This window comes from Echeneis naucrates, chromosome 5 (genome assembly GCF_900963305.1).
Source record: "Echeneis naucrates chromosome 5, fEcheNa1.1, whole genome shotgun sequence".
Classification (NCBI taxonomy): Eukaryota; Metazoa; Chordata; class Actinopteri; order Carangiformes; family Echeneidae; genus Echeneis; species Echeneis naucrates.
The window spans coordinates 479,543-494,009 of record NC_042515.1 but is presented as its reverse complement, the minus strand read 5'-3'; the positions used below and the strand labels follow the sequence as shown (position 1 = coordinate 494,009).

At 44.8% G+C, this 14,467-nt stretch overlaps 1 protein-coding gene across 1 annotated transcript in view; it reads left to right on the top strand.

Annotated features, from left to right (window-relative positions):
* The window catches only part of ptprt (protein tyrosine phosphatase receptor type T), a 167,966-nt gene that overhangs the window by 141,281 nt on the left and 12,218 nt on the right, over nt 1-14,467 (top strand). Inside the window, exons 26-30 of the mRNA XM_029502321.1 lie at nt 7,530-7,615; nt 8,522-8,558; nt 8,940-9,037; nt 9,424-9,540; nt 13,778-13,932. Of these exons, the coding sequence (XP_029358181.1) occupies nt 7,530-7,615; nt 8,522-8,558; nt 8,940-9,037; nt 9,424-9,540; nt 13,778-13,932 (493 nt within the window). The remainder of the gene's footprint in view (nt 1-7,529; nt 7,616-8,521; nt 8,559-8,939; nt 9,038-9,423; nt 9,541-13,777; nt 13,933-14,467) is intronic.

The window sequence follows — 14,467 nt, the reverse complement described above, 5'->3', positions numbered from 1 at the left end:
ACAGTTATTACACAGACTCTTTCTCTGCCAGGCACACACACACACAGCAGTTATACCTCCAAGCATTGCCGGCATAATCAGTTTCCCATCCTGTTGCTTCTCATTACAGCTGAGTTTATATGTATGGTTGTGTGTGTGTGTGTGTGTGTGTGTGTGTGTCTGAGACAGAGCAAGGGGCTGAGGGCATCTTGTTTTTGTGAGTGTGTCTGTGTTTGTGTGTGAAAAAAACAAAGCGAGGAAGGTCTGAAAACAAACACAGCCTTGTGTGTTTGTGCATCTGTGTGTCTGTGTGTGTCTGTGTGTGTGTGTGTGTGTGTGTTAGCATCATATGCAGCTGTACATAATGTGCCCCCCCCGTTATCCTCTCTGGCACTGATTCTCAACACGTCTGCCGAGCTGCTCTGAAGTCAGAGCGCCAACAACTCCTCTGAAGTGTTGACCAAAGAACCACAACAAATATTAGCATCCCCCGAGCTGTCACACAAACACGCACACACACACACAGACACACACATACACTGTAGATTGAGGGAAGCATAAATTCAGTGAGTAAGAAAGTCGGACAGCTGCAGTCACTCTCAGTCCAGTTTGTCTGATTGACAAAAGCAGCGATGAGACTCAGACCTGCTGAAAGAATCTGAGTTTTTCTACTTCAGCTACAAAATCACTTCAAATGACTCTCTGAATGTCAGCACAGGCTGTCAATCACACTGTCGGCGTGGTGGCCAAGTGGTGAGGCGTTCTGGGTTCAAATACAGCCCAACGAGACTGAACGAGAACCTCCACTGAAGCACCTGAGCTGACCAGCAGGACGACCCAGTCCATCCTGTTGTCCAAAATATCAGGACATGTTGTACTGCTCTGGACCCAAAGTGGACAAAAGTGGACAGAGGACCAAGTCAACATGAGACAGAGACAGAGCCAAACATTTAAACTGTAATGAGGAGAGGAAGACCTCTCCAGGAAGCCCCCCCCATCACCACATGATGAAATGGTTGCTGTTGCAGCTCCCAGTTGGGGGGTAAGCACACAGATAATAGTGATAATGAGGCAGGTTTTTAACACCGCAGAGGTATCATTGATACCATCGACGGTGATTGCTGTTAATCATCGTTCGTCTCCAGAAGCTGTCGGGGGGGCGGTGACACGATGACAACGACATCTGATGAGGAACTCTTCACAGTATCAGGAAAAGAGAACCCATGAGCTGATGGTTGAGGAGGTGGGGGGGTGATTTTAAAGAGGACTGGAGTCATAATTAGCAGGTGGAGGATTGTGAGTGATTATTTTTTCTTTCTGAAACTTCAGGGGGTTGACAATTGGATGCTGGTTGAGAGCTGATAATGATGAGCTGTGATCATTGACAGTGAGCTGTAATTGGTTGTAGAAGAATCAGAATTAATGAGATGTCATTTATCAGGAAAAGGACTTTAAAGTTCCTCCAGATGTGTGATTTTAGAAAACAGTAATATGAGTAAACGTTTTGCTGAGTTTCTGGTCTCAGTCTGAAATACAACATGAGGTTCATTTAGAGGGAAAGGGGAGGGCTTAGGGGGCGGGGCTACTGTGTGACTGACAGACTGAGCCACCCAATCAGGACAGAGCCCAGAGTCAGAGACCACCATATCTCCGGGAGCAGCAGAGGATCATGGGTAAAGAGCACAGCCAGTAGCCGTTCATTAACTTCGATCTGGAGATGATCTGAGAAATGAAACTGACTCCAGAACAAAAATGTGTTGTCATGTGAATGACGTCTCATTGTTGTGACACCGAAGCCCTAATTCCTGTAGAATGTCATTTTTCTTTCAGCCTTTCAGAGATGAATGCTGTGAAGGCTGCAGCTGGACCTCTAAATATGAAAATATGGCTGGTGGAGACTTTAATTGTTGCCTTTTATATCACTGTTTATGAACACGCTGTTACATTTGGTACCTAATCACAGGGCTGGTTGTGGTTGCTGCACGTTTCTACACACACGCACAGGCAGACACAGACACACACTGTACTCTGCATCTGACAGCCTTCAAACAGCTGGAAACAGCATCTTGAAGTGTGTGTTTGTGTGTACGAGTGTGTAAGTCGACAACACTCTTGAGTTATTTGACACAGCAGCTGCAGGGAGCTCTGGTCTTAATAAGCTATTACACACCATAATACCTTCCAGCACACACACACACACACACACACACACACATGCACAAAGCTGCTGATAGTGGAACACACAGTTGAAGACTGAAACACTTTTAATGTTGCTCAGACAAAACCCTCCGTCACACACAGACACACACACACACACACACACACATCCGTAAAGATTTTCCAGAACACACAACTGCACCAGGAAGTGAGGAAAGACACACTTTAACACACTTACTACGCCACTCAGTCTCTCACACACACGCACACTTACACTCAATCACACATGCTATTAAACTCCCTAATGCCCTGAGCCGGCCTGACAGTGCAGTGTATGTGGTGAGTGAGCTGAGCTCCACAGGGAGTTAACTGATTAAGTATATCTGTGACAGACACAATCCCTGCTTAGTGGCTACTGGAAGAGGAGGAAGAGGAGGAGGAGATGAGAGGGGAAGGAGAGAGTAAAAATCTTGTTCAGCAGTTTTAACTTGCTCCTGTGAGAGCCTTTTCTTCTTCGCCGTTAAAGAGCAGCTCCATCTGTTCATGCGGACGTTTGACTGACTTACGTTGTTTCTCTGCAGCGTTGTTAACGAACCACTTGTCTTTTTAAGGTTCTGGATGTTTTTTATTCCTGACTGTTGCAAAATGCTCTTCATCGTCTGGATAATACCCTTTTAGACCCATTAGGGTTTCTTCTGTGCTTTTTTCCATGTTCTGCTCATTCTTTGGAGCAGTATTGATGAAAAATCAGCTCCGAATATCTGATTGACTTTATTCTGTCAACACAATCAACTCAGAAACATTCAGGACTGATCCAGAGACTCTGATTGGCTGTGACATCACCCAGCGGAGCCAATAGGAGCGTCTGACGTAGAGACGTGACTCCAGACGTCACTAAAATAACTGTCAGGTCCTGATTTAGCTTATTTCAGCAATATTAGACAACCTGCTGCTGCTACTTCACTTTGGAAACCAAAAATGATTTCTTCTGGTTAAAAAAAACAAAAAACAAGATGGCCGACAATCAACACTCAACAATTTGTGGGCTCGTGTTCTCTGTGAGGTGGCATCATTTAAAAAAAAAACATCAAATTGAATTTAAAACCAGGGGGACATGAACTACCATGTTTTAGTGAAATCTCCCATCATGCATCTTGTGCAGCAGAGCCACCACAGTCTTTGTCCAGCATTGTAACATAAAACCTAATGGGCACACTGAAGCGTTTCATTTTTCTCTCTCCAGCAGCAGCCGGACTACTTTCCTGCTTTTTGCAGCCAGCGAGGAAGACAATGGAATATAAAAGGCTGTAAGCAGCGGGTTTAACTGCCTCATAACTCAAGGGGCTGTAATATATCTGCAGGAAGTTGATAAGGTTTTTGTTCAATATTAATGACCCAGCAATTACTTCGTCCAGCACGGATGAAAAACAAAAACTCAAATCACCGGAGTTTTAGTCACTTTATCAAAAAGAGACTGTTTGACTTTCACTCAACATTTCCTCCAACCTTTAAAGGCCTCATTTCACACTTATTATCTGAAGTGTTGATATCCATGAAAAATACATATTTGTGGTGATAATAAGTGAAACCATCTTACATCTCCTCTCTCTGGAGAGAGAATCTGACTGCAGACAAATAGCAAAATTAAACGAAATGGTGTTTCAGCTGAACCAATATGTGGGGAGAAAATCTTCATTTAGGCTTAAAAACCCCCCAAAAATGATCTTTTGTCAGAAATAAAACAGTGGAGCAAGTTGGAACAAAGATTTGTGGAAGCAAAAATGAAGCCTCACAAGTCTCTAATACGTAGTTGAGAAAAAGTCATGCATCACTTTAATGATGAAATCTGATCCAAGTTGGGCCATCGAAGAATTTCATTACTGTGTTTTTTCCCGCGGTGTGGGTGTTATATAAGCTAAGTACGTTTTAAATGTCTTTTTGCCTCATCAAGCCAGAACAATCTGGGGTCGACTTCGGCCTCATGAAGCAATAAAATGCAATGTATTCATGAAACCGGGAGATAACGACTCCATAGATTATCTGCTGCTCCAATTAGGGTATTTGCAGTATATTATGGGATGCGGCTTCTCTGTCGGTGATGTGTGCTGAAAAAAGAAGTCGTGGCCAAAAGCAGCTGCTCCTGTTTTGCTGTTGTTACAACAACAACAGTCATTAGGCGCCATCGGCTCCTCCTGCCCATTGTGTTTGTGTAACAGCGGCTGTGTGCAGCCTTTCAACACAATCTGATCTGATGTCTCCAAATTACAGCTTTCTGCTGCATTCACTGCCCCCCTCCCCACCAGCACCACCCCGCTGCAAATCTCTGCCAGATAAAAACACAGAAGTCTATTTTGTTTGGCCTTTTCTGGACCTCTCAAGTTAACAAGTTCTCCGCAACAAAACTTTTTACAGTAGCGGGTGATGACAGGACTTCAGACAGAGGCGGACAGAAAAAAGAAAAAGATGACTGAAGCAGAGAGGAAACAGGGTGAAAGGAGGGAGGAAGGAGGGAGGAAGGAAGGGAGAGAGGAGAGGAAGGCAGTGAGGTCTTGAGCAGACAGACCTCGGGATGGCGGTGAAGCTCGTTACTCTAACGGGTTTGCGGCCTTTCATCTCAGACATGGCGGCTCCGTGACTTTGTTGGGTTTCTTGCTCCGGATACTGAAGGAGACAGTCGGCCTGTCACTGTGACATTATGGTCACACTCTGTTGCTTGGCAACATCCACTGGTCGTAGTGATGACGTCAGAGGCGAAGGGAAACGTCACGGTGGAGGATAGCTGTGTTCGATTCCCCTGAGACAGGAGCAGGTTATGTTTCCATGATCCATGACTGTTCCTTGTTGTTTGTGTAACCATGACGACAGAGATGGCTGATGTTGAAGACCAATTTATTTTAACACAAAACATAATCTTCTGAACCGCACCAACAGATGACTGTTATCAGAGTAACCATGGCAACAAAGGGGTGTATTCACCATGACAACCAGAGGGCCCACTGCTGACAGCGCTGTGGAATGATGGGATGGAGCGGACTGGATTGGTTGTTGTTGGAGAGCTGGTTCAGGGTGAAGGTGTAGTTTGAGTAGCTGCAGTGTTACACACATTAAGATCATTAAAAGACAATTCCAGCTCTCTTTCTTTGCCCCCCCCACACACACACACAGACACACACTGCCAGCCTCTTCAGATCTGTGGCCTGTGTCCAGATCTGCAGTGTCCAGGAGCCAGCACTTCCTGCCATCTCAGCCCAATTAGAAGCTCCCTCCCTGGGCAGAGAGGAGTGGAGCCCCCCCCTCCAGCCTCAGCGGCTGGGTGACTGTTGTATTTTAACATCCTGTGACACACAATGCTGTTCTCTGGCTGCTGTGTGAGGAAAGGAAGGGGCTGAATCAGCTGAGAATGAGGGAGACAGAGAGAGAAAGGCTGGCAGAAGACCCCCTGTTGTGTTTGTTTGTGTGTGTGAGCTGATGACAGTATCTGGTTCCAGCAGAGCGACGTCATGCTGCCATCTTTGTTGCCGCTCAGCCAGAGTCGTTTCCCAGAGACTCTGATTGAAGTTGTAGAAATAATTCTCCTCAAGGTGAATCCCAGACATGATGATCAAGGACCCGGATTAAAACCAGATCCTGGATGGGCATGATCGTGTTGTCGTAGTGTTTTGTGTGTGTCCTCCCTGTTTCTTCAGGGACATCAGCTCAGAGCAGCAGATGTTTTGGTGCCCATCAGATCAGATCCGTCTGGCCCTTCAGGCTTTCAGGAGCTCAATCAAATACCCTGTTTCATGAGAAAATAATATGAATGACATCGACACCAGGTCTCCTCAGACTTCTGTGGCCGTCATCAGTGTGCAGAAATGTTTGTTCCAATGAGGGTTCGAGGTTAAACTGCTCTGCAATTTTCTGCTACTTGTGATTATTTTTAGGCCATTGACAGGATCAGTGCATGCCAGCTGTGAGTAAAAAAGATATTCAACAAAAACAATGAAATAAAATGAAGCATGTGACCCCACTACTCTATAAACACAGAGGAAGGTGTGAGTCATACTGCAGCTCAGCTCGCATAAAGGAGATAAATCGGAGCTCTAATTCAGGTAAAAAAAAGGAAAAGCTGATTCCGGCCTTTCCAAAATCCTTTTTTCTGCCGTTCTCTGCTCCATGTAATGAACGCCTTTTCAGGGGCGTGAAGGGAGAGAATAAATAAATGCAGTCCTGGTTTAGTCTTCCCTGTAGCTAACACAGCTTTGTGCTCGCTGTGAGCCGGACTCCTAAAACCATCCGAATGATGATCAACCCTTTTTCTCCTCCTCTCCGTCCTTACAATAACTTCAATGTGGGATTCATCATATGATGATTCAGCTGAAATAAATCCAGAAGAGCCTTCACACCTTTAAATTTAGTCATGTTCTTTAAACTGTTGTTCAGTCTTCTTCCTTCGTGGTTTTACTTTTACTGGAAGCTCCAAACAGATGCTTGTGGGCAGCGCAGGTTCTGATGGGTTAGTTGCAGAGGGACTATTAGAACTCTTTTTGAAGTGGAGTGCTCTTTGGATAAAAATAAAGTGTAAATTATTTTGAACCTCTGGGGCTGGAGTGTGTTAAAATATCCCAAAATCACCAAGCAGAAGCGTGTTCTGCCGCTTTAAACCAGACAAGAGGAAGACTTTTAAAGTTTTGAACCGTGTTACCATTTTAAAAAAACAACCGTTGACTTTTGGAAGTAGAAGCCAGTGGAGTCAAACAGGAACGGCTTTGAGCGGAACCAGAATGAAAATAGAGACATTAATCAAAGAGTCTCCCTCCACACTCACACTGTTCCAGGATCAAAGGTTGTTGTACATTGTTTGGTTGTGAGTTTGTCCCGTCGTCCGCTCACCCACAAAGTGTCCGTTATCACAAAATGTTTGTTGTTTTTTTTTTATCTGAAGATGAGATCAAATGAACCTTTAAAAAAGGAAATGAAGAGGACTGAAACAGGTGTCAGCTCTTGCTGCAGAAGTTGTGTTCTCTAGTCCTGTGTGTCCTGTTTGTATTTCTCCGTGTTGAAGCTTTGCTCCTCCATCTTTAGACGTAGACCTGTTTCATGGAGCCTCAGACTGTTTCGTTGGTTGTGTTGTTAGAAACGTAGAAAGGAAGAGTTTCTGGCCCAGATACCAGATTTCAGGGACCAGACTGTCCATGTCAGGATTTAAAACTTTCCAGCGTTAGAGTCCAGCGTCCAGGAATCGAACCGTGCTGTGGACGCCTCCTCTGTGTTTTCCACTGAAACAGGACGGTCAGAGTTAGCTCGGCTGTCAGGGAGCTGGACAGTCTCCGGTCCCTCCGTCCCCGTCCCTCGGTGAGCTTCGATCTGTGGGTAAATGTAACTTTAGGCCTGTTGTATTGTTCTGCTATCTGACCCCACAGACGACCACACCAGAGTCCGACTGCAGCTGCTGGACGGAGACCCCCACTCCGACTACATCAACGCCAACTACATCGACGTGAGTCCGCACACACGCACCAACCTCTCTTTTGTCTCCTGTCTCACTGAAGTCTGAAATTTTATAAGCTCCAAAGAGGTTAGCCTGATGAATTAGAGCAGAGGGAGGACAAACAATATTCTTCATCCCAAAACTTCCCAAAAAGGTACAGAGAAGAGATAGACAATAAAAGGACAACATACGATATAAAACAATGGATATGGAACAAATAATTAGAAAAGAAAAGTGATAATCTTAAAACCAACCTGATGACGGTTCAGTCCTAAAACGACGATGGTCTGCAGATCAGGTTTGATTTTTGGGCTGGTTGGATTCCCTCACCCCATCCAGCCCCCGTTCCTCGCCGCCCTCCAGGATGTGTGCTTCACGTATCACTTTAATCTCTCACTCACAGCTGACTGTTGTAGTAAGAGTCTTAATGAATTTGGTACAAAATGTTTATTTTCAATCACACATCCCTCTGCGGAGATAACGCTGCTCTTACAGCGCCGCTCATAATGACAGCGGGAAAGTGATAAATGCTTTCTTCCCAGCAAGGTTATCTGTCTCATACGGGAGGGGTGAGGAAGAGGGGGGTAATCTTTGGGAGAGTCATCGCTTTTCATGGAGGAAAAATTAAAATGCCTTCTGTTATTTAATTTGATGTTTATTTGTAAAACGACCTTGAGGGACGGAGGGATGGAAATAAGGAAGGAAGGAAGGAAGACAGGAGGAATTAAGGAAGGAAAGAGACTGAAGGTGTGTAAAAAAACTAAAAAGAACAGAAAAAGGAGAAAAAACAGGAGGTGGAGGAAAAAGAAGAAAGAGCAACTAGGAAGTCAAACGGTACAAAGAAATAAGGAAAGGAACTAAAAATAGAGAAAAAGATGGAGGTGACTCACGTCTGAGGTGTTTTTGTGTCTGCAGGGATACCACAGACCCAGACATTACATCGCCACGCAAGGTAATTAAACTGACGTGATGTGTGTGCCTGATTCCACAATGTGCAGAAACAAATGAGTGTGAGTCTGTGTGTGTCTGTGTGTCTAGCAGCCACCTGGTAAATGTCGTCCTTTCGGTCTGGAAGGCTATTACCACAACCTCCTAAATCTGAAGCGCCGTATAAAATCCCCCTGACAAATTTAAGACCCCATTACCTCAAACTCCCGAACCACTATCTGGGATTGATAGTGTGTGAGTGCACGTGTATTTCCCTGTACAGGAATGTAAGTGTGTGTGTGTGTGTGTGCGTGTTTTGTGTGTTTGTGTAAGTGTGTGCAGTCACAGCTGATGTATTTTTACATGATGTTGTGTGTCGGCATGTCTAACTGTGTGTGTGTGTCAGGGCCCATGCAGGAGACAGTCAGGGATTTCTGGAGGATGGTCTGGCAGGAAAACTCAGCTTCCATCGTCATGGTTACCAACCTGGTGGAAGTGGGCAGGGTGAGTTCAACATCTGAAGGATTACTGAATGTGTCTGTGATAAAAAATAAAACATACTTATTTCTGTTTCATCATAATTTTTCAAATCGATTGATGAAGCAGATGGATTAAACTAAACTTACTATGACATCATTGTTAGGTTCACGTTTTCCACACCAGAGCAGCAGTTTGTTGTTGTTGTTGTAACCATGGCAACAGAGACCACCTGAACTGAGACCCGATGTCTGCTGTTTCCCTCCAAATGGAGCTTCATTTAAAAAATGATTATGTTGTGTTGAAGACTGAGACCATAAACTCATCAGGAAAACATTTACATTTTTGTGTATCTTTCGTCCTCCAGCTTGTGAACCTCAAACTGTTCTGAGTGTGAACTTTGTGTCCTCCAGGTGAAGTGTGTGCGCTACTGGCCTGATGAGACCGAAGTCTACGGCGACATCAAGGTGACGCTGATAGAAACCGAACCGCTGGCTGAGTACGTCATACGGACGTTCACCGTCCAAAAGGTAAACCGCTCAGCAGCAGTGATGTCGTCATGAGTCTCCTGCTGCTCTCAGCCAAATCAGGGATTTGGGGCGAGCGAACGAGCAGCTTTGTTTATTTGTTTCTGGCTGTTTACGAAGAGGCTTGAGAGCATAATTGGGACCCTCGTAATCAGGAGAGGAGAGCGCAGGAAACGGCTCATTGACTAATTTCCACCATTTTGCTAAAATAAAAGAGTAGTAAGTGAAAAGTAGTTCCTGCGTCCACTGACTGTCCCAGCTGCTGCCTTCAAGGACACCCAAAAAAGATTAAGACTTATTTCATGTTACGGTCACTGTTGAAAACAAGATGATTGTTAATTGTTTCTGTCCGTCGCCTTCTTCACGCTACAAACTTCACACTCTGATCAGAATCTGGTGGTCAAAGGTCGAAGGTCACAGTAATTATGCTAATGAGAACTCAATTTGACATAAATGTCCAACAGGACAAAACGTTGATTCTTTAGGTGGTTCTGCTCCTTCACCGCTGTCTCTCTCTACTGTTTTTATTTTTATTTCTTTTCGCCTTCACTTCACTTCACTCGTTTGAAAGCAGCTTATAAAGACGAGTCTTCACGTCCTCGCTGTCAGCTCCTTTAGAAAGCCGGTAATCCATACCAGCTCTGTGTGTGTGTGCGTGTGCGTGTGTGCACGAGCGCTCTGAAATTCAAAGAGAAGCAGATTTTTGAACTGCCTGCCATTTTGCAGGATGTATTAATGTGCAGAAATACACACACAAACACACACACTAATACGAAATGCATGATCTTTAAACTACAGTAGGCTCTTTGTATGTGTGTGTGTGTGTGTGTGTGTGTGTGAGAGGAGGAAGCAGGTTCTGCTCCACAGTTAAACAGCTTTAATTGCATAATGAGTACAGGATCCTAATGAAAAGGTTTATTAATGGCATATCCCCGGAGATTAACTGAGCACTGAGCAAGGCAGCGTGACAGAGGAGACGCTTTGTCCAAGTGTGTATGTGTCTGTGTGTGAGTGTGTGAAAGAGGGAGCAGACAAAAATCCAACGGTGTCACTTTGGTTGTGTGTTTGATGTGGAATTTCTTGAAATAAACAAACTCATTCAGAGCAACATCTGGGTTTTCAGTCACACACGGCTCATTAATGACATTTGTGGTCAAATTAAATCAGAAATGAAGTTAAAATAAAGACATTTAAATATCCCGTATGGCTGGAACAATAAAGAACAACGGCTTCAATCTTAACTTCTCAACAACATCACCATTTTTGCTAAACAGCATGTTTTACAACCCAACAACAAATGCGGCATCTGACGGACCGCATCCAGACCCGATCCCGGGACTCATATCTGGAGAAACCAAACGACTGAATCCAACATGTACCAGCTGGAGGAGGAGACCCAGGAGGTCAGCTCTGAAACCACATTTACAGCAGAAAGTTCACCTCGGTGTCCTTTCATTTCCTCAGCCATAAACGCAGCATGACAACGAGGTCGCAAGTTCAGGCTCCACCCGAAGGAGCCGCTCTTCAGGAGGCAGCTGCTTCCAGAGACCCAGGATGAGACGCAGCACATCTGCTGTTTGTGTTTGTAAGAGCTGGATGAAGTGACTTTAGTGAAAAGACTCACTGCCTGGCCGTAAAGGCGTCACATTACGAGTCCTGGAGGTCTCTGAAGCTGAGCTCAGAGACCTGGACCAGCAGATCCTTGGAAGTCCTGGAAGTAGTGAGGTGGAGCCTCCTGGGATCTGGACTGTCCCCCCACCCGTTGAAGCACAGTCATTTACTGCGGAACAGTGAATGATACGATCAGTCAGTCCTCCAGCAGAGTCCGATCTATGAAGAGGAGTGAAAGGCAGACTGTCCTCTTTACAGGGTGTCCACGTCTTCATCACCTCATTTCAATATGTTGTTGCTGCTCACATTTTCTATTTGTTTTTTTTTTTATCTTTCAAGGATTGGACCGCAGTCTTATCAATTTAAAGAAGTAATTTCACAATCAAAAGAGAGACAATCAATAGGAAGTGAAATTCTCAAATCACCTTGTGGTTTTCAGGGTTTTATTTTTCTACTCTGTTTCTTTGTGTGTCTGGTTATTTCTTTGTCTATTTCCCTTTGTCCCTTTTTGTCACACTTGTATCGTCATCCTTCCACATCACCACTCTTCCTCTCCCATTGAGTCTCTTACTCCGTGACGCTCCATAAAGAGCCTTGATGGAACTTTGTTATGATTTGGTGCTGTATAAATAAATTTGATTTGAATGAAAGAGGTAGGGAAGCTTCGTCCTGTGAGGAGAGACATGATTGGATGCCCAGAAATAATCAGAACCAGCTGTAAGGTCAGAGAGACTTCCAAAGTTAAACAGGGACTGCTGACACTGAGACAAAGTATTTAAACCTTTAAAAACAGATTCCAACAAAACCACAGAGAAGCAACTCTTCCTGTCTGCCGTTCATCTTCTGGGAAGGAACCAAAACATAAAAGTGACGAGCTGGACAGCAGAAGGTTCCTGTAAAGTAACGACTCTTTTCAGCCAGAAGTTCAGTTTCTGAATCCAGACTGAGCATTTCTTTGACGCTTTAACTGGACTCATCTGGACCTGGTTTAGAATCAGACTCTACATGGACCTATGAGGAGAACAAATTTTTATCAGCTGCTGCAGAAAAAACTGCAGTTTAACAGGAAAAATCAGACTAATTCCACTAATGTAGGAAAGTGGGAACGTGCCCCCCCCTCTGGCTCTGCAAGATTTAACCAAATGTTCTTATCATTGTACTTTGAAATTTCTGACTTTCAGCCCCAAACTGCAGCTCATGCACTGATCCAGAATTTGTCTCCATCAGCTCAGCGGGAGACCAGTTTTCAGATATTGCAGTGTGTGTATGTGTGTGTGTGTGTGTGTGCGTCCCACGGAGGCAGCGTGACGTGAGAATTAACTTCCGTCTGTTAAGCATCAGAATGTCATATTCAGTTTCTTAATATTCCCATTGTTAGGCAGTAAAGTATTTACTAGGCCTTTGTGTTTCTGTAAAGTACATCATTAAAATGTCGAGATGCTCTCACGTGGAGCTCCACTATGGGCTCCTACTGCCATCTCATTTCCCCATAATCTCTATTGTTATGTACCAAACTGTCTCTTTCTGTATCTCTTTCGAAGAAGTGCCACCCTGAGTGGTGTGGGCTCCAATTTATTTTTTTTTATCTCAGTCTTTAAAAATCCATCTCTGCAGGCGGTGGGCTCTGTGTCTTCACTGCTGAAATAAAAGTCTTTGGTGCGCCGTAAAAAGGAAGTTTATAGGTTTAATGAAAGTACAGTTTATTCTATTTGCTGTGTTTTTCAGGTGGAAATGCTCTTTAGGTGCTTCCTGATGTCTCTGTGACATCTTCATCCAAACAGAGCGGAGCCAAGTGACTGTAAATCAGCCAGCTGAGCTGAACCGTGACATTTCCTCTTGTAAGCGGTTCCCAAATGGGACATCATGAGATTTGTCAAATCAATTAATCATTTTTTTTCTTTTTTTCGGCGGAGACAAAATGGTCATCAGCTTCCTCAAATCTCTGCTGTAAATTAGGCAAATGAGCCGCGATAAGTCTTCCCGTCTCTGGATCCCAGAAGTGGCCCAAAGTGCCTTCTTGCCTTCCATGAGATGGATTTATATTCCATCTGAAGCCAGAGAGGCCTCTGGATTCCTGGAGCCCCTGCCGTAGATTAGGCTGCTGAACCGCGATACGTCTTCTTGTCAGTCTCCCCCAAAAGGGTCGTGATAAGATGTGGCGCGATCCACGCATTTGTCATCATCAGGAGACAAAATCATCGCCACTTTTAATGGCGAGAGAAGCCGTTTATCAACACGATCCAAAGTTCAGACTCTTTAGGTTTGGAACTCTGAAACAGCGTCTCTCTGTCCTCCTCATCTCTGTTACAGATCAAAGCACACAGCTGCAGTTCGGCTCATGAGATGTTTCAGCTTAGAGACCAAAGTTCATCTTTCAGAAGGCGAACATGTGGCAGTAAATGACTAAACGGCGCTCGCCCACCTCAGAATCTCTGACATATGGTCACCGTCTCGCCAGAAAGACTCACGACAACAGAAAACCGTTCCAGCTCACAGCCTCATCAGAGCCGCTTAGTGCAGCAATGTATTCTGGGTGAAACATCTTGAGCCGATGATGGCGTCGTTTCACCACAGAGTGTCAAAGTTCAACCGTAAAATTGAATCTCTCTCTTCCTGCGTGTTTTTTCAGAAGGGCCACCACGAGATCCGCGAGCTCCGACAGTTTCATTTCACCAGCTGGCCCGACCACGGTGTCCCCTGCTACGCCACCGGACTGCTGGGCTTCATCCGGCAAGTCAAGTTCCTCAACCCTCCGGACGCCGGGCCCATCGTGGCCCACTGCAGGTAAACACACACACTGAAACACACTGAAGCATTGAATAAAAGATAAGCTGACGTCCCTGACGCTGCGCAGACCAGACAAGGACAAACAAACTCACACAGCAACGAGTGTTCTCTCTGCTTCAGTATGAAAATGGCTCCGTGTCCATTTTTTATTTCATTTCATACTTCAGCGATGACTTTTCAGTCCTTGTTGCTGTCAGACACTCCGAGGACTCTCCCTGTTTCCATTCTTTAGCTTTTCTAACCGTGATCATGACGGTGGCGGTATTTCCTCTCACCATGACCAGGCAGTTTTTATTAAAGCTGATGTTCATAAAACAGCTTGAGTCACCAGCTTCTGTCTCTGGAGGTGGAACCGAGCAGCCATGACAATGTCTCCAATGTCTTTTCTTCTGCGAGTGACAAAATAAATCAATAACACATTTGTATGCACTGTAACTACTAATGATTCATCTGCTGCAGCAAAATTCTCTTTATACCTTTGTGTTCTGCACTTTGGGAACTTTGGGAACTTTGGTCGTCCAGAAGGAAAAAG